The sequence below is a fragment of the Lates calcarifer genome, linkage group LG12 (assembly GCF_001640805.2).
Source record: "Lates calcarifer isolate ASB-BC8 linkage group LG12, TLL_Latcal_v3, whole genome shotgun sequence".
NCBI lineage: Eukaryota > Metazoa > Chordata > Actinopteri > Centropomidae > Lates > Lates calcarifer.
In genome coordinates this window covers 6933139-6954956 of record NC_066844.1, presented here as the reverse complement: position 1 = coordinate 6954956, position 21818 = coordinate 6933139, and the positions used below count along the sequence as shown (strand labels likewise).

The 21818-nt window shown below is 38.6% G+C and overlaps 1 protein-coding gene across 1 annotated transcript in view; it reads right to left on the bottom strand.

Annotated features, from left to right (window-relative positions):
* Positions 1–21818, bottom strand: part of LOC108888091 (metabotropic glutamate receptor 4) — a 153544-nt gene that overhangs the window by 64843 nt on the left and 66883 nt on the right. The window contains exon 3 of the mRNA XM_018683907.2: positions 4634–4850. Coding sequence (XP_018539423.1) covers positions 4634–4850 — 217 coding nt within the window. The remainder of the gene's footprint in view (positions 1–4633; positions 4851–21818) is intronic.

Genomic DNA, 21818 nt, shown 5'->3' with positions numbered 1-21818 from the left:
CATCAGTTAGTAAAGCATAATTAGACTGTACCATCTCCTGCTGCAGTTCGTATTTCACTTTCTGTTACCAGGAATAACCTCAACCCAGCCTAATATTGTTGTTGCTGTTCTCTGCATCTACAAATAAATCACCCAGGAGCAATGCAGAGTTGTTTGTGTTCCCCTTTTCCTCTTCTTCTTCTTCTTCATTTTACATGTGCTTATTCATCCCAGCTCTGTGGCTAATGCTTGTAATCCTCCTCATCAAACAGGCACGGCAGTTACTCCATTAGCAGGGTTTCTCATGTTGATGTCAGGCAGGCCATTGGTTTGCACAGGAATCTTGTTAGGGTTCTTATTGACATCGTGTTTCATTAACTTGATTAATGACATCTATTGGGGCATGCTCCACAGTAATCAACATCTCCGCAGAGAAGGGCCGTCCGCAGCCAGAGATGTGACTCTCCGGGATTCCTCTGTCCAGTGGTCTACAGTTGACTGGCCTCTCTGTCTCCTGTTTGTTTCCCAAAGGCTGCACTCAAAAAGAATCCTATATTCATAAATATCAAAGTAGTAAGCAGTAAGCGACCATGAAGTAGACCCTAGATGAACATTATGAACTTTCCATTTCCGAAACTGTCTGTGTTTCTGAAAATAAGCCCTTGAAATTAAAGAAATAAAACATCTTATGTCCATATCAGCCAAGAATACATCAGTTATGATGCCACTACAAAATTATTTGGCGCTACAGGCACTTACTCTGAGGCTCATGTCCTACTGTTTGCTTTACTTTCTTCCCTATTGAGATATAATTGCAGGATGCTCATTACCAGGAGAAAACCAGAAAACCCTCATTAAAGGAAAGGTCAAGAAAAGGTTTTTGTCAAATATTAGTTTCACACTATACTGTAATTTTAATGTATTACATTGTCACGATAGGATTTGGGTTAACATTTTAAGTAAAACAGACACATTTTCACCCACCTGATGTTTCCTCAAGTCGTTTTTACAAAACAAAGTGATTTCTTTCTCTATCTCAGTGTATCCTACAACTGCTCTTCTATCTCTCCCTTCGGGGGGGAGGGGTCACATCCTGGGTCAGTGAATGTGAGAAGAGACGCTGCTCACCTCAAATACCCCAAGAAGAGAAACAGTGAAGGCCACTGACTCCCAGCTCTAGGCACTGTTTGCCAGAGAAGAGAGATACAAAAGCAGAGATCAAAAAAAACTCCACCTGGAATTCATATTTACCTTTCATCATCTGCTTTCTACCCACATTGTACTCAGTTATATTTACAAGCTCTCTTAAGGGAGAGAGGGGAAAGCTGCGCTGGTGCAACTCCAAGCAGGTGGCTGCTGGGCTGCCAGGGTTGTTGCTGTGGGAGCTGACTCAGATAATTTGCCTTTTCGGATTATTTTCTTGGTGCACTCAGTTCAAAACAATGCTATCTGGCAAAGCAAGAGCAGAAGTGCAGCGGTGAATTAACAATATAGTAATACAATATATCAACATAAAATCTCTCCACAGTCAAGGGATTTGCTCGCGTAATACTGTAATGGAGAGCATTTCAATTAAGAGTTCAAGCTAAATGCTAATTACTTGGCAGGAGAATATCTAATAACTAATATCTGCTGATTTTTTTCAGAGCCAATTACTTTGATTTGATTTGATAAGCATTGACTACAGAGATGTTTATCCACTCAGACCTGGAGTGAACTTTATGTTCAAAGATGGATTTCTTTTTTAAGTATATATATTAACAAGCACAATTTTACGGAATAAAAATAAATACTGACTGACTGACAAATAGTATACAAATAATACATGAAAATCAATCACAACAATGACCAATATTATCTAAGATACTGCAGATTATGGCTGCATTTAATGATTATTTTTATTATTTCAGTATTTTTATTACATTTTCTATTAACTCATTGTATTTTCTGCCAACTATTTACCAGTATAATCCAGTCATCTTTTGGTATAAAACAAGAAGAATACAGTAAATTGCCTGCTTTGTCCAACCATCATGACAAAACCTGATTATATTCCATTCAATAACACACAAGACACACACAAAAAACAATAATAAATCATAGCAATTTAGAAGCTGTCAATTTTTGGCATTTTTTCTTCTAAAATACTTGAATAACAATGAATCCATAATCAAAATAGTTGGTGCTTATCTAACTGTCATTCAACAAATTTTGGCTCTACTGCAGATGAATAAGACATATTTTTTTAAAAATCTGAAGCTAACCAAACAAAAGAGACATTCAGCTGATTCACAAGACTCTCTTAATTATGTTAATACAAGTAAAGTTACAGATATCATTAAAAAACTGTAAGTGTATAAAGTCTAGAAATTGCAATGGCATCAAAATGTCTTCACTCACAGTCAGTGGTTAAAACGTTGACCTATAGTATATCTGCAGTCTATTCTGCCAAACAGGCCAAACGTTGTTGATGCTGTTTACATAAATACATTTGTGGCTTAGACTGTGTTCAGGCATTGCTTTTTCGTCAGTCTTGGTTTCCAAGTAATGTGCACATAACTCAGTTCTTTTGTTCAGACAGCAAAGGAGTTCCATGATTTGGAAACCAGACAAAGACTTGTTTTAAGCAACATAGGCTCCCCATGGATTCATAGATCTGTCTGGGAGCTTAACTGTGTCCAAAAATGTGCAAAGTAAGATAAGGATGATCATTTCAAAATGTTAAAGATTGTAACTGATTTCACTGAATATGGTCCTTAAAGACAAATAATTGCACCACAACATGTCCTTCAATATGATCACATTGAATGAGTCTTTATCTGGACTTCTTCCAAACAATTTGCAATAACGTGCATTTCCAGATTTTTCAACCCTGGTAAAATCCCTAACATGTTTTTACCCAGCACAACTTATTTTCCTTCCCTCAGCTGTCCCTGACTCATGCCCAGGCAATTAAGAGTTCAGTGAGTGACAGACGTAATTGATGAGAAACCACAGCCAAGTTGATCTCATTCTGTCCAGACACAGTACAAGCCGGAGACATGACCAGGGCACCTTAAAGTCTCATCCTTTTAATTACACTTGCACTTAGTCAACCAAAACACTCATACTCCTCGGGAACTCCTTTAGTAGTATAATTTGTTGCATGGGAGAAAAAGCAAAGGAGAGAGGATCCAAAGACTTTAACATTAGGCAAAATAAAGTCTTGTTGCATGTAATATTTATGGGAGGAATGATGTTTCTCAAATTCAGCCTCTTTTTCTTCTCTCTACCACAACATTTCGACTGAGCCCGTACAGTTAACTTCAATCTGATTTTCTTAACAGACTGAAGTCTGTAAGATATCTGGTTTAGTCTTGGGGTTACCAGGGAATAGAAGATTTTGAAATAAAACCACAATCAAAGCTAAAATCCTGAAGCCTAAAATGTGCACTTTATGTCATGTATGAAGCAATGTTGAATACTAGGTGACAACAAACTCAGAAACACAGCCCTAATACATTATAAGCTAATCATATTGTTATGGCTAACTGCAGCAAATAACAACATGAACATCCCATTGGAGCCCACCTCTCAGAAAACATCTCCTAGATGCTCAACTTTGTTAATCAACACTAACACTAGTTTAATTTGACTCTATGCTGTTTTCTGGGCAGATGTTCATTATGCATGCTTAAGTTTGTCTGAAAATAACACACACACCATATCAGCAGCAGGTATACAGCAAAACCAACACACTACAGAGTTAGTGGTTACATACCCTCATATATTTAAAAATGCTTATATTGCAGATCAGATGAAGACAGCCAATTACAGCTGCTGCTGAAGTGCTTTCATTGTACAGCCAGAGCAAACCAGATGAAACAGTTTGTAAATTACGTGTACACTCAGTTTATTACGCTACAAAATGATCATGGTCCATTCTATTATGTTAATTACAACAGAGGTTATTTTGCTTTTTCCAGAAAAAATCTGGGTACACAAGTGCAAGTGAGAGTCATTATTGTCCATCAAATATAAAATGAGTTGTATATGTAGCTACCGTTCTATGAGTTTGGATGACTGTCTAAACATTTAAACAACTGAAAACAGCTGAAATGCATCGGTTTAGTTTGGGAGAGATAGAGATACACTGCAGCAACAGTCTGACAGAGCAGTAAGGGGGATAGGATTGTCATGGGCCAAAGAACAAGCAACATTCGAATCCATTGTTTGAATTGGTGAAAGGGCATGTTAAAGCTAAAAAGGGGTATTACGTTGCTCTTTCAAGTTGATTCTCAGTGGGTTCAGTAGTACTGGCAGCCCTTTCACATTACACAGAAGTCAGCTGATTCTATAGTATGATTCATGTGTATGAGAGGAGGTTCAAAGCCCTTCACATAATAGCTACATGTGTAGCTGTAACTGACAGACCTCCTGTTGCTTCCAAGCCTCTAATATGTGATATTATGGAGTATTAAAAGTTTCCCATCAGTGTCTAGCTGTTTTTATGTTCTGGGATCCAATCTAACATTTGACCCTACTAATTGATTTTTGCTCGCATGTCTCCGAGCTTTACAGATTTTCTTCAATACGGTGCGTTTGCATGGATAAGATCTTCCCACGCCCCTGTGCTAGACTGGCAGTAATGATATATGAGGCCAAGAGTACTCACCATCCTCCCGAGACTTCTGAATGAAAGCATCGACGCCGCTCTCTCCATAGTTCCCCTCAGAGGCCACTGTGGAGACGTAGTTCCAGCGCATGGCTTTGACAATGTCCACCATGGCCTGGGCCTGGTAGGTGTCTGGAGGCACCACACGGGAGAAGAAGTCATAGCGAGTGTTGTCACTGAGTTCTGGGGCTGTGGAGGCGTAGCTCACCTGGGGTATCTGTACAGGACAGAATATTGATAATATTATGAGCTTCAAGTATCTTCAAGTCAAAAATAGTTGTGGGAAGGGAGTGAAAAATATAGAAGATATACTATAGAAAAATATACAAGGCAAAGTATTTGTGTTACACCTTTCAACAACAATGCAAGTGTTTTACATAAGACATAAAAAAGCATTAAGTTTTGTAAGAAACAATACAAAAAGACAGACATAAACAGGATTTAAAGAGAAAAATAAAACAAAGGATAAACATGAGCTAGATTAAACAGAAGAATACAAATTATAGTGCAGTTACAGTGCAGTGCAAGATATGAATAAATAGTGCAAAATTGAATTTAATAAAAGGCTGTGGAAAACAGAGACATATTAAGCCTTGATCTAAATAAACTGGGGCTAGAGCAAACCGAAGGGTTTACAGATATGTTGAGCATAAAAACTGAGTTTGACTCTGAAAACAGTGAGCAGACCTGTCCCAGAGGTCTGGATGGTTCATAATAAAACAGCAGATCAGAAATGTATAAACCATTTAGTGCCTTGTAGACCAACAGTAGTGTTTAAAGTCAGTTCTTTGACAAAGAGGAAGCCAGAGCAGAGATCTGAGAACTGGTGTAATGTGATCTACTTCCCTGGTTTTAGTGAGGACATTTTGAAATAACCTGCTGCTGCCTGATCAATTTCTCAAAAAAACCTTTAAGAAAACAGTTACAGTAGTCGAGCATGATTAAGTTAAACAAGCTGAGTTAAAAAGTTTCTAAATCCCTCTGAGACATAACTCCTTTTATTCATGATACGTTAGATAACAGCTGGATGATTTTGTAACAGTCTCAATGTGCCAATTACAATTTCCCAACTACACCTGACACAAGTTTCCTGGCTCGCTTTGTGAACTTAAATGTTTGACTTTAATGTGTATTTAAAGTTCTTCTTCGTTGGCTTCCTATGGTTTCATCCTGAGACAGGTAGAAATTATAACCAGATTTTCAAAGGAAGTGCTGATAGCGTCAACCAAGCTGCCAAAACAGAGCTACTGCTCTTGATCCTGAACCCCCACCAAGCCTTTTAACACACAGCCTCAGTGCTCCCCTTTGCTGCAGCAGGCAGGCCAGCTGAGATGATGAGCATGGCAGACTCAGGAGCAGAGGTCACTTGCGAAACATAAACAAGTCTCTTTGCATCTTTGCATTGCATGTTTTACACATTACAGTATGTGCTTGCTAAGCTGTTGCTTCTTACTGCGATAGACATAAATAAACAATTGTATTTATTTGATTTTTTTACATTCTAAACTGCCACAGGATACACAGCAGTCGTTTTTGTATTAGTAAAGCTTTATAAATGTGAGAAGTTGCATCATGGCCAGCTTCTGCTGCTCCCACTGCTCCAAAGATTTTACTGATGCATGTTTTGAAGAAAAGAAAAATATTACATAAGAAACTTAAATAGAAAAATAAATAGGCCAGCTAAAACATGAAGCCTTTCTCGAGTGACCATCATTTTATAGGAGATTTTCTGGTGTCTGTTGTTGTGTTTCTCAACACAGGAGACTATTTTCTGGGATTGCACTGTGTCAGTTTTCATAATAGGTAAGCTGTGTTTGTGAAAATGGAATTTTTCATCTCAATGGCACACGGTGATTCACCAAACAGAAGGCAGGGGTGTTTCCTGGTAATGATGCACAGTGTGCCTTTTTGATGAGGATCTGTCGTCATGTTTTTGTGTCTCTAAACAAAATGAAGGGAAGGTGCACTCAGTGAAACATGATCCTAATGAAAAACAGCCCTGTTTTCCCTCTAGATGCTCTTTGCCATATGCAGCATTTCATTATCACAGACAGCAGACCTGTAGGCTGACACACACACATATACACATACATACACACACACACAGATAACCCTTGATATTAAACATCTGACTTCAAGGCAGGCTCCTCCCAACTAAGAAGTACAGCACGCAAGCCCTACTCACTTATTTGGGTAAAATTATATAAATAAAAACTGAACTGTTTAACCTTGACTGGCCCTGGGCAACAGACTGCCTGCTACAGTAAATACAAAGAGAGAATACAGGTTGGACAAGATTTTAAAAAAGCATGTAGGCAGATGGTTAGTTAGTGGTAAATGATCCAGAAAATACTAATGAGTCTGCATAAACCAGCCATTTGTTTAGGTGTGTTAGGTGCTGTTAATGTGCTAAGGCATTGCTGTCAGTAATTAGCAGATAGTCATGTGTGTAAAAGCCAGGTGCTAAACTACTCACAAGTGTTTGAGCATATTAGAGATTAGGATAGGTATAATATTAGGCATAGTAACATTTTGTTTGATCTACATCTTTTGATTGTGTTTTTTACTTTATTGTTCACTTTATATACATTACTGTAGTTATATGAGATCTATAGGCTATTATAAATTTGTTATATTTTGTTTCATTTTGTGTAGGACTCACTGAATCAGGATTCAGATTCAACTCAGTATGCACCTCTGGCCGATGCATCAACTCGTCAACTGTCATGTGTATGTGTTTCTACAGACATTTTCATTTTTATGTTTTATTTATGTAGCAATATTTATACTTTGATTAACACTGGTGCCAGTGCAACTGGAACTTATTGTAGCAATAATTTTGTAAACTTGACAATACTTGGTGTAGATAGCCAGTGGCCCATAATAAAACAAGCTAATGTTGAGCATCATAGGTGTTAGTTGTTACATTACTTTAGATGTTGTACATTACATAATGTACATTACGTTAGGTGTTACATTGTTTCTTGCTTGGCACTTACTAGGGGCCCATCATATTCTCAGTCTCAATCCATGACTACTAGTACTATTAGTGAAGGGGCTCCTGAATCTGTCTCTGTTTCTTATAGAGAAGTCCAGGATATTGTTGTTCAAGATTTTAGACTGGAACTGCATCTAAGGTCTGTGTTAATCCATGCATTGACTGCATAGAAGATGTACAGTGGCCTAGTTTTGAACAACAGATTCTCTGCTATCACATGTTGCTAATATATAACATTTAAATGAAATAAAACTAAAGGCTTTCCATGGCTGTTTTGCTGTAAAAAATGAAGCATAATCATGCATTAGGGATATGTCAGCCTGCATCCTCTCTTTTAACTCTCTCTCTTTCTCTGAACCCTCATTGCAGACGGATGCACTAAAGAAAAGGTCTACGCATGCAATATGGGAGTGTTAGACTCAACCAACACCAGGTAAGGCAGTCTGCAACACAAGAAGGTGTCAGCGTGGGAGAAACAATGGCAAATAGTGCAATAGACGACAATACATGACATGTTTCAGAAACAGATAAAGTGGCCAAATTCTGATGACAGCTAAATAGGTAGGCAATGCATAGGTCCAACATTGGGGTACACATCAGAGAGACATTCCTGGGCATGCTTGAGGAGTTGAAAATAAGCAAAGACCATGTAGTAACTGTGCTTCAAGACAGTGGAGCAATCATGGTTACCGGATGAACTTCCAGACCTCAGCTGCACAGCACACTCATTGCAACTCGCATCACAGAGATTACTGTAATGTTAAAAAAGTGTGCCACCTATTTCCACCACTTGATTCTTGCCAGGCAGTGTTATGAGGGGCATTCAGAAGGACCTTGGTCTGTCAGAAGATAACCCAGTCTGTCCCAACAAGGCAGAACTCAATGTTCCACATGCTGAAGCAAAAGTGTGATCTGAACACCTACTCAGGCAAATGCAGAGGACTTGCATGTCCTACTTCTCACCAGTTGTGTCAAATTTGGTCAACTCTCATCCAGGGTAAGTGACACAAGAGGTGAGCCACAACAATTCATCGGCATATGAATCACTTCCTGTCTGACCATGCTGAGGAAGCTACTTCAAGATGATGAAGAACCCTTGACCCAAGACATCAGAAACCAACACTGCAGTGCTGGCATGTCTCTAAGATCCTCGTCATAAGACGTCATGCATTCTCCTCTGACTCCGCGTTGACCAAGGCCAAAGAATGGCTGGAAGAGGATGTGGAAGGTGCAACACAAAAGACTAGACAAGAAAAACATGCTGCCTCAGAAGGGAGCCATGTGAAACAGACACCTTGTCGTAGTCATATCGATGAGCTGTTGAGTTCTATGCTAGAACCCAACACTGGTGAACCAATGCCTGTCTTGCGATTGAGTTACACCTGTCCCTCAAGGAGCCAGTGATCGGCAGGCGTAAGGGGGGATCCACTCCAGTGGTGGAGACAGAATCAAGAGCGCTTCAGGCTACTTGCCACACAAGCAGAAAAGTTTCTTTGCTCATCATCCTTGTCTGTTCTGAGTGAGCGCGTCTTCAGTGAAGTCTCTACAATTTATGCAAAGAACAGAAGCCGACACACTGGAGAGCATGCTGAGCAACTCTGCTTTCTGCACCACAATCTGGTGGTGCTGAGCTGGGACTACTAATTGAGATTCAAATTTCAGTACAAATCTAAGTTTTGCTAGTTTTATTTACTTTTACTTTATTTACTTTATAAAAAAACATTGGGGAGCTACTATTTATTTATTGAAAAATTCAGTTAATTTTTATAAGAAATGCTGCTGGGAGCTGTCTGCACCTTTTGTTTGTGAAAATAATGTTGAAAAGTTCTCTTTTAATTGTAGTGAAGGGATTGGAGGCAGATTCTATTGGAGTTTGTGACTGTATCCCTCCTTAGCTAGCTGTGTCTTCTTCTGGCTGCTTTCTGCAGGCTTATGATTCTATGAGTTATTATTGTAGGTTTTATCTAAATTGTATTTTTATCTTATTTTTATGTTTGTATGTTTTGCTTAGAATACCAAATCACTGCTTTCTTGGCTCGGGATCCCTCAAAAAAGAGATCTTGCAATCTCAATGGGACTCACTTGGTTACTTGGTACATATATATATATATATATATATATATATAATTAATAATAACAAGTTTTGTGTTGTGTTTGTATTATTCTAAATTTTGACACCATCAGTTCCAAATATTATATGTTATCTGTCTCCTTGATTAATAATGATAATTAGACCATATTGGTCAACCACTACTCAACATTAACACTTATGTCTTTTCTTCAAGGCTTCTTACCTCCTATAAATATGACTTCATACTATATTATATACTATACTATATTTATTATTGATTATTCATTATTATTAATGAATACTTAATTCACTCACTCACCTGCCTAGTCGGTGTCAGTTCACCTCAATTACAGAGCAGCCAAATATCTGTATCAGACATTTTATCAGATATTTGTCTCATGTTTTACCTGTTACCCTTAATTTTGTGTCTCTGTTCTGTTCACATTTCATCTCATCTGTCGCTGTGTGCCAATTCAGTACTACATGCTGATTCTAAGCAGGTTTATATATATTTATGTAATGTTTTCGCACTGAGAAAAAGTGAGAAAATAATGTACACTCAAAGCAGACAGTTGGAGTGTGCTGGTGATGCAATGCACAAAGGAAATGGAGAAGCTACTCACAGCTGGAAAAAGTTAAAATAAATTGTGGGTGGTGGTGAAACAGTTCCAAAATAAATCTTGGAAAATAAAAAAAAATGCATTAAATCTTTTGATATCTCCTGCTATGAAATTTAATTGGCAAATCTGCAGTTTGATTGACATCTAACATCACACATATTGTATCATTTCCTGTAAAAATGCTAAAGTCTTTTTTGTAAACTAACTGCTAGAGAATTTCATAGAATTAGTATGTAGTATGGATTTAAGGGCGTAGCAGATGTCTTTTTGTTTCTTGATTTTTTGTGTATTTTATAACAAAATCAAAGTAAGTAAACCTCATTCAATACGAAAAGAGCTGATTTCTCAGATCTATGGTGTATAACATGTTTTGCCCCCCCCCCCCCTTGTTTGGTTCATGGAGTTTGTTTGTGGTATTTTCAGTCTCTTCCACCGCAGCCTTCTCCATGCTTGTCCAAGCTACCGCGGCTCTGTTTGAAATGTATTCATGAAGACAGGTTAGAGGCCAGAGTCACTGAGGTACTTCACTTCAGTACCAGGACCTTAAGATGATTCCCCTGAGTGCACCTCAGCACTGGGAAACATGAAATAATGATATGGAAAACATAATAATGGAACTGAGTGTATTCATGGAGTGGAATTTTTAAAAGCTCACCTAACAGAACACAACATACCAGTGATTAAGGTTATTTCTGTGGGAAAAATATGAGGTAACTAAAAAGCTGCTTGAGAAATGTTCAGTATTTTCACCTCAACTACTTCTCTATTGAGCAGCGTGGGTCTATAAGCATCCCTTTAAATGCTTTAGATATTTTTATGTTGTGTTACTATGTTACTTTTATAAAGAAAATAGTTATACTAATGACAGACTTGTTCTTTGACCAGGTGTGTTGCCCTTTTCTTGCTCCCACCCATATCAGGGATCACACAGAGACAGAGACTGAGTCCTGCAAAATAGCCACATGGGTCTGCACTGCACCAAATGATCAAGCGTTGCTTTACATTATATTGACAGAAAACAGCTAGGGTGGCTTGCAGAAAATGGGATAACCCATGAGTATGCACAACATGATGCGCAGATTAAAGTGTCGAGCATCTTGTTATTTATCTTCCTTCTAAAATGAACAAGAGTGCATTATTTGAAGGAGATCTTTGAACAGTAAATAAATCATAGGTCAGAGTAAACAACTGAGTTCCCCTTGCCTGGCACGTGACTTTCTCAGCTGTGATGCGCAACGCATTTGCTGATGACAACTCAGTAGAGCGCAAGGCTGTTACATTGTCGTGACTATTAACAGGTACAATCTGGTGCTGGAAATAGCAGATTTCTGTAACACCATGTCAGTCTGACAATCTGTCAGTTTCTGTGAAGGTGACAAGTTGCTGTTTGCAGAATGAGGAGTGCAAAGTTTCCATCTTGACCAGAAAATTTCATGATCTCACTTTTCAACCTTAGTCTGTGCCCTCAGCACTGAGCACCTGAGTTTGTGAATGCAGCGGGAAAACACTTACACCAATTTTAGAATAACCGTTATACATGTGATCGAACGTAATATCAAGGTGTTGCAGTGTGAATCATGCTGCATTGCACTGTGTCCATATAACTCTTAAAGCAGCACCTGTCTTTGCTGTTTATTTAGTTGCACAATAGATTGCATGAATTCACACATAATTAAATCACATTACAATATAACAAACTATTCCCCGACTCCTTGTGGAGATGCATTGATATGTAAGTGTACAGTTTTTACGCATCCATCTTTGAACTGACATCTCACTCTGAAATGCCTTATTTCTAATTCATATGTTGCTTCATTGATATCTGACATTTAATAGTAACATTTATAAATGTGCTAAGATCACCTTAGGTCCTAAAGCCTCTCCTAAAATTACAATTTGGCAAAGAAATATTGCGTGGCATCCCTTTATGTTTTACAGCAGCATTTAAGACCTTTTCAGTGACTGTCTGGCACCACATTTATCTCAACTGTTGTTTGCTTTGTTGAGCGTCCTGTTGAGACAAGGAGCAACTTAATGATGATAATACTGGGACCTGAGGTGTTGGTGCAGTATTTTTCCTGTGCAAATTATGCTGGCATGCAAAATAGCTGACTATATTTGCATCTGTAATTCAGACACCTGACAGATTCTTGCAATCTGCAGTGCAGTCCAAATGCAGAGCATCTGCTTCCATCTTCAATCCATATATACAAAGCTTCAAAGCTGCATATGGAAAATATGAACAGGTAAACATAGCTTATCTTTACAGCTTGGCAGTCATTTCACCACAGAAGAATTCTGATTTTCAGCATTGCACAAGCTAAGCCGAGCTCTTTTTTCTGAACCCAGTCATATGATTTAAAAAATACTTAAAAACAACTAAACCAGTAAGTATATTCCAGGTATTCACATTGTGATTTAAGCTGAAAAGATTAACGGATCAGCTGCTATGTCAGTCAACAGAAAACGAAGCAGCAACAATTTTGATCATTGATTTAAGGTAATCTGTTGAGTTTTTACACTGGCAATGCTGTGGAGTAGTTTTGTTCGTTTTGTGTCCACATAGGTGGATGCATATGCGCACACACACACACACACACACACGCTGATGACGCAATATCCGACATGTAGTCGTGCTAATGATACACAGCTACTAGCTAGTCAACATGGATATAAACAGTGTAGGTTTTAAACTTTACAGAAACACATTGCTTTGCACACATTTTATGTGGAAGGAAATGCACTCAACATATTTGGTAGGCCTCAAGGAACACACCATGGTGACTAACACTGAATGTAAACATACATTTTGTCTGTTTACAAAAAATAAAACAAAAAAACCCCACAGGGCGCCTTAACCAAGAATCATTTTCAAGGTTCAGGTTTCAGGTTCCCAAGAAAGGACTCTGGGAACATGTGATGGGTGATTTTTTCACTGTTTTCTGAAATTATTTTCTGAAAAATAATTTCAAAATAGATCGATGGTGAAGATAATTGTTAGTTGCAGCTCTTCATCGTGACTGATACATTTTTCCACATTTTTAGACTTGAAGTTTAATGTAGCAACAGTAACGATGGCAACACTGTTGAAATTATAACTTGTAATGAGAGATTGGTTTCATTTAAGCCATTCACTGTTTAATGGCCACAAAGTAACATTATGTTTTTATTAAGTTTGATTGTTCAGAATGTTCTTGGTTTATGAAAGACAATCTCTTTAAAAGAAAACTGTCACATAATGAAAATTAGCCTTAAACTGCTCTGAGTCAAAATTGGCCCTCAGCTTCCTCATTAGATTAGGATATAGTTTTTAACACATTAACAGTTGAAACATTTTGGGGGACATGTTTTAACCTGCCTAAGTTCTATGCCCCAAGGCAATTTTCCCAGCATCATCAACATTCTGCAGCTCTGTCTGCTGTCTTTAGACAAGTGTAAATGTGGAAACAAAACAGTTGTGATAATCATACTCCAAAACATCTGCCAGGCTCCAAAGTCTAAACAGTTCAACGTCTGCTTTGCTCTCACGAACAGTGGGCTCTGGCATTGTTTTGCTCTGTGTCAGAGAGCTACAGAACAGCAAAGCTTGCAGTGCAAAAAGCTCCTCACTCTCTCACAGCAGGGGCTTTGTGTGTTGGCCGCAATACAGCAAAGGCTGCATTATACCTCAGTGTCAGTGGGCAAAACAGCAGTGTATTCACTATATTCAGGCAGAGATAACGCCTGCAGATTTCTGCTCCAGCCTCATGCTGATTAAATTTACAAAATTACGTCTAATTTGTGTTGGTTAACTATATAATGGCTACTAGCTACAGGAACAGAATATGCAATGAAAACAACAATAACTATAATATTTTGTTTTCACACATGCTCAACATCTGCACAGGCCCAGACAATAGAGACCCACAAAATTATTTCATTCACACAGCTTCTTAATGCAATTTAGTGCTAAAAAAAATTTGGGTCTGGACAGCGGCTGCACACATAAAGAGAAGTCGTTTCAATTTTGCAGTGAGGGATGTGGGTGAACTCTTTGAGTCAAACACACCACTTCAGTATCCAGGCTTTCTCCTTAATTGCTATCAGCTGCTGTTGACACTGAGGGGAGATTAAAGTTTCACTTTGTTACTGTCAGGGTAAGTGGAGCAGCAAATAGCTGAGCCTCCCGAATAGAAAACCAATTCCTGCATAATGATATAACAAAACAGATTCTCACTGCTCTGGGAATGAACAACAACGTAGCACTAAACACAATGGGGACAACTGGCTATGATTCAGACTGATGCATTATTATGTAAAGGGTCTGCATAGTAGTGGAAATTAATTCATTATCTCCATTATTTTCTTGGACTTCCACAAAGACAGTGCCTCGTTTCTTCTGTCTCCTTTGTTTGTGTGTTTATTTTGATGCACGGCTCAGTTATAATGGGTTTAGGTCAACAGTTAATTGAGCTTAAATGGTAAACTGTGAGTCTGGATAATGCTGCCTAATTCAAGTGGCTGCCAGATACAGCCATGCAGTCTGGTCATACTGTCCACTGTCAAATGTTCAGCCCCAAGAGGCTGGCGATAAAATCTCTGTGCATGCTTTAGACCTTTTCATAATATTTCCATCTCTCAGATTTGACCTTTAATACTTTGACATTCGATTGAATTGAGAGGAGAAGGCAAAGCCAATAACATTGAGCTCATCCTGCTTTGTCTTCCACAGAGACTGACATCACCCTGCTTCAATCATGCAGATCACTCTAGGGAACCAAAGTCTCTCAGCTGTCTACTTCAGCTCAACTGAAGTGATGGTAACGCTTCAAACAGGATTTGTGAACTGAGCTGAACCCGCCGGTGATGTGACCGTTAAGGATGAGGCCGGATGAGGTGGTTGCCTCAGGATGTTTGTCCTCAAACTGGGAAAAACCCCATCTAAGTCTTTCCCCAAGTGATATTAGATATACTGGCTAGCTGGGCTTCATTTATTAAATTTTCCCAGGAGAAATGTACACCCAAGACAAGAACGATTCATGCTGGATTGAAACAAGAATAGATAATTTAATGTAGAGTTGCAACACTTAGTCAATTAATCAATTACTTGACTGATAGAAAATTAATTGTTGGCTATTTTGATAAAGTAAATTTTTTAAGAAAAATTGTTTGGTCAAGCTCAAATTTTCTAGTTTCCTTGGTATTATATGGTAGTAAACAGAATATCGTTGGGTTATGAACAGACAAACAAGACTTTCAAAGATGTCATCTTGGGCTTTGGGAAATAGTGACAAGTATCTGTTAGAATTTCCCCTATTTTATAGACTAAACAATGATGAATCCAGAAAATAATTGGCATTATTAATCGATAATGACAGTAATCATTAGTTGCAGCCTGATTTTTAATTTATTTTCTACTTGTAACTTAAGTTCAGAGGCAACAGACATCATTACTGTTTGGTCAAATAAAACCATGTCTGCGGATGCTACAATTCAGAGCAGTGTAATCAAATACAAAAGGTGAACTACCTGATCACATAAGAGTAAATCAGATCACTAAAATGCTACATCGCACACTGAGTGTGTGTGGGTCTTTCAGTGTGCGTGTTTGTGCCTGCAAGTCTGTTTTCTGTTGAAAGACTTTCCAGATATTGATTTCTGTGTTGCACTTCTGCTTTGCATGCTCAGATTAGGACTACGAGTTGTCATCCACTTTGATTTTGTCTGGAATTGATGAGACAAATGACCTTAACTGTTACTGAGCCGAGCATTTTATTTGACCTCAGATTCTATTAAAATATAATACAGCCAGCAAAAGAAATGTCACTCACATTAGCCTGCAAACTTAAAACACTGGGGTGATTTGAAACCTTTCTTACTGCTTCACATCGCCTCTGCGTTTGATAGAGCTTCTTGGACAAACTCCAGGAATGTCATGAAAAAAGTTACAAAAGGTAATTCTGCTTTGTGCTGTGAGAAAAGCTGAACTTGGGCAACTTCTGGATGTTATTTGATGTAGTACAGACCTCTTAATGAGCTGTTCATTTTTTCCAGCCTATGAAGCCTATGAAGGAGGAAGTCAATTAACCCTAACAATAATGACGGATAAATCAAGTTGTGACAGTGCAGTAACATTTAATGTAGTTTATTGTTTCAACCAGCAAGTGAATGTTGTTCCTGTTTATGGCAGTCACTGATAATGCATCAGTGCTACAGACCACATCATATATACTACAGCTTTAAATGCACCCTGTGCATAGATGAAAAGCAACTAAATGCAGGTACTTATTTCTATTTTCCATGTACCTGAAGATGTTTATCATATTATAGATTTGAATAGATTTTTTGATTGTAATCAACCACCTCTAATTATGCAATAATTAAGACAAGTGGCAATGCCTTGACTTTATCTGGATATATTCAGTTCAAACACCTTTGATCACATTATTCACACCTGACAACAAACCTCTCTCTCTCTCTCTCTCACACACACACACACACACACACACACACACAACAGTAGTACAGAACACCACAATGCAGAGAGGTGGTACATGCTCAAAGTGCAAACTCTGTCACTCACAATCTTTTATGTCCCTTTGGATTTCTAAGATGCTCCAAGGTTCTTTGAAGCACTTCTCATCTGCTAAACATAGCACCCCCCCATCTGTCTGTGTGTGAGGAATCGACTCTGTGCTATCTAGGTCTCTATCTCGCTGCTCTCCTCTCTGTGTGCACCAAAGACGGCACCTCTGGTGACCCTTTACTCAACGTGCTGCGCTGAGTCTATCGATGACACATAAAAGCGGGCTCACTGCTGTTTTAGTGAGCCAAAAACGACTTAACACTCTCAGAGCGACTGATTTCACCCCCACACCCCCCAAAAAAATCTACAGCTCCATCTCTATCTGTTGTGGTGGTTTCACACTATAATCAGAGATGTGAACACAGGGGAGTTGTTCAAATTTCTTGGGACAACAGGATGAGAATATCTCCCATCTGACCAAAGAGGATGTTATTCCAGCAATGTTTTTGGCAGCTCAGTGTGTCACAGTCAGTCCTGGTCCCGTCTTACAGATCCATCATTGAAAGCATCCTCACACCATCCATCACAGTCTCATATGGCTTTGCCTCCCACCGCTCCAAGGGAAGTGTGTCATTCAAACCTCGGAGGGGGTTGTGTGGTCAAATGCCGGCTGCACTGCATCTCACACACACACACACTCACACACACACACACACACACAGACCTGCACAATAACAGCGCTAGGAAAAGGGCGAAGCAGATTTCTGCCAACCCTGCCAACTGGGGCAGCCACCTGTTTGACCCGTTTGGTTTACTTAAATCACCTGCCATCTCGACTGTCTCTTCACATGAGCAGACACTCTTCTTTTCAAACACAAGAGAAGAATGAAGAGGTTACTGACATGTCAAACGTTCAATATTTACATTGGTTTGGACTGTATTTAGACATTAGTGAACTTTAAAGGGGCTATACATCCGTTTTTGCTGTCGCTACATAGTTAATGTTAGCTGTTTACTTCGCGGCCTAGAAAAAATATTGCAAGTTAAACGTCTCGTGATACCGCCTTGCAATAGTGAGTCACCATGGCGTCCAGTCTGCCATGAGTCCAACACAAGAGGTTGAAGAAGTAGTGCTACTCAGAGGGCGTATTTTAACCTCTTGCCTCGTAAACACAACAATAGCTGAAGCTCTTGGCAAGCGACCATTATCACCACCACCACCCACACCCAGCAAGAAACCACAGCTAATGTTTGCTTTTCCTGCTAAATAGCATGTCATACTATCTGCTGTGAGAAAAAGCTATAAAAAGGAGAGCAGCACAGCGATTTACTAGTGTGATAAATGATACCTACAAATAAAAGCTGACGTTAGTACTTTTGCTGAGGCCAGCGCCTTCATTGGTCAAGAGCAAGTCGACCTTCACAGGTCATTTTATTCATTTCATTTTTTTTTTTTTAATTTGCCAGAGTAAAAAACAGAACAAGCATCCAAGACGGGCTTGAAATGTTTCCAGTATTTCTGCTACAAATCAAAACAAATCCTAGCAGCCAAGGTACAAAAATCCAGCCACATCCCTGTGTCCTGCGCCACAACATACAGCACACATCGGGGATTCCTCTGCTGTGCATGGCTGATCATCTGTCACTAACACTGATGCAACCAGTAAGACATCCATGAGGCCCTAACATGAGGAAAAATAGCCACAGGCACAAAAGACAACCACCCCACTCGACACAAAGGCCGCAAAGGTTCAAAAGTCCACTGAGACATGCAGCAGCACATGACAAGCATTTGAAGCCATATAGTGGCAGAGAATACGAACACACACACACACATACACATACGCACTCACACACACACACATCCATATATCCTCTGCCAATGTGTATACCAGGTAGCTAATGAGGAGAAAGTTTAAGGGGTGGTTTGGGCCAGATAAAAGATGAAACTAAAACTTAAAGATGAACAGTGGCTGCACAACTTTGAAGATAAATCCTCCAGACAAATTTTTATCCACTGTTCTTTGGCTTCTAAAGAGCGACCTGCTTCCAACAAAATGTTATATTGTATAGTGTGATGACACTCCAGACTTAAATAAAAGTGACTCCTACATCACAACAATTGGCAGGAATTATTAATCATGATTGTAAAATAAAGGGAAGAGAAAAAAGGAGGAATCCTCCGCCAGGTCTCTTTCTCTGTAGTGTGCTTAAAAATGCCCCAAGATAAAACCTCACAAACCAATAAAATGCCACTTAATAACACAGGTGCAGAATGTCCTCATAAAGACCCTGAGATATCATCAATACCCAACCATCAAAGTTATTGCACTGCTGGGGATGGAGTGACAGAAAGAGGCAAGATGTTTGCCTTGGCCCCAAATTATTTCTCTCCAACTGGGTAGACCACAAAGCAGCACAGAGTGTCACATTCACTGACCCTTATGAAGAGCCGTTGCTTGTATGTCATCCTTTAATCCGCCCGACTTTAAACACACAATCTTGAATGAATCTAGAATTTTATCAGTACTGTCAGGTTATGTTCTGAGGTTATGTTCTTTTTGTGTGGGCTTACATCTTAACATCTCGAGTGTTCATTTTCAACTTGCAGCTATCCGTCCAACAGATAGGAATAAAAATGGAGCGGCTGCATTTGAGGGTTTATTTAAAATTCTGTGTGATTTTCTGTTCTTTAATGTTGATATGCCGTGTTCCCGAACAAACATAAAATGCCACAGTCTTCCTTTTGCTTCAAACATAAAAAGGGCAAAAAGTCATAACATTCTGCTCAAAGCATCTCTGTTGCATATTCTCTATAAACTTAAAGCATATGCGCTGACATATTTATACACAGCATGTGCACAAACAGCATGTGTCGTGATCCAATTAAATGTAAAGATCTGACCATTTTTCACGCTAATTTTCTGAAATAAAAAAATAGGTGAGTTGTAGTGAAGTTGACATGGAGAGTTTGCAATTATAAATGTCCTCACAGTAACATCAGTCTCACTTCGCTGTTGGTCAATAACCTATTATGGTTCTCTCATAAAATGACTGGATATGCACGATTGCTCATGAATCATTGCTCCAACCTCCTGTTTTGTGCAACTTTTTGGAAGTTTTTGAATTGTATCTTTATTCTGAGTTTATTGATGAAAACTTGTCAGGTATTAAATAACAGTAGGGCAGGATCAAATGTAATTTAAATCCACATACAGTGGAGTTTGTTAACAAACACATTCAGTTGGTTTTCATTCTTTTATATCTATTAGCTTCTGGAAATGTTAGAAATAAGAGAGAGAGAGAAACTACTATTCCAAAAAAATATTCTAATTGTTAACACCAAACTTTTAAAAGTTTTTTTAATTCTCTAGTTGCTCTGTTGGGGGTCACTGGGGAGAAGGCACAATTAACTTCAGAAAAACAGCACACTTTATGCTATGTTTCCCTTCTGACTTGGTGATACTTTCCTCAATATTCAAATGAAAAATTCCAGGAAGCAGGTCCCCGAATAATCAGGTGAACATATTAATCCCCAAGGTTTTCTTCTACTTTTAGACCAGGCTGATGTCAGCTCGTGACATATTCCATATATCATATCGTTACAAACACTGGGTTATTATAGTCTCTTTACATTGCTCCAAGAATAGAGGAAGCTTTCAGAAACTGACCAATTAGAGGAGAGTAAGCTCATCGAGAGCCAGAAGAACCTGTTTCACACTAAGACTGAACTAAGGGGCTGCATAAAGGACCAGTACAAAATAAACAGGGACTTTTTTAAAACTGTGAGTCATTCATTCTTGTTATGCCCTGCAAAACTGCAATAAAAAGATTTTCCATTTGAAAATTTTTTTTATCACACTTAATAGATGGAGAACTACAGAGCTGCTTTGTGTAATGTGCACACAGACACCAACCGAAGCACTTGTAGTTGTTTGATGTTCATTCAAATCTGCGTATAAATGAGCCGATGAGATGTTAGTTTATTAATCAGTTACTTGATAAAAGCAAATAATTCAGCAACTATTTTGATAATGAAGTATGAAGTTGTCCTTAAAGCCATTTTGATGCAAAAATACCAAACATTATCTTGTTCTACACTGTAAGGATTTGTGAGGACTTCACTATAAACTGAATAACTTTCACATTTAAAGAAGTCACCTTTGGGTTTAGGACATTTTGACCAGTTTCTGACATTATTGACCAAGCACTTCATCCATAAATGCAAAGAATGTTCATCGGCAATGAAAGTAATTGTGAGTTGCAACCCTTGTACATATTATAATTTGTCTCTTCAGTGTAAAACACAAAGGTGTTAAACATAAACAAGCCTCCAGCCAAACCCCCTGTAAAACCACACACACACTGCTAAACTCTTATAGAGGTGCTTCTCACCTAAAGAATGAGAATAAATAGCTTAAAATGAATCTCATAAGAAGAGTCAGTGAGTCTGTAATGATTTAGGGCTTGTGACTGAAACCATGTATGGTTGTAGTGAGGATTTTTTTTTATTTCTGGTTACTGTGATAAATCATAATTAATGGCCCTCTTATAAGCTCTGGTCTGGTTTTTGTCTGTATGTGATACTGCAGAAAATAACCATAAGGTGACATTTGCATTAAACCTGCTATAAGGGAGAAAAATTTCCAATTTCAGCCTAAGTGAATTTATTGTTTTGAATTGAATCAATTTCAATCAAAACCATGGAAGACAGACTGCCACCACCTCTACACCACCACCCCTAAGTATGAGCTTTTGAAAAACAGTCCATTCATCACCAAATGCATCGCAAATTAGTTAATTCAGCAATACAACATTGCCCAATATTCCCCTCAAATGTAAGTATCACTTTGTGCAGGCAGGTGCAAGCAAAGCTTCAAGTATAAAAGGCTGCTTTCTTTATTTATTATTTTCTGCTTTTCATGGGATAGGTAGCTGCTAGCTGTTAATAGTGAATAAATTTGGGGTGCAATAATAAAAATTCTTCCCAT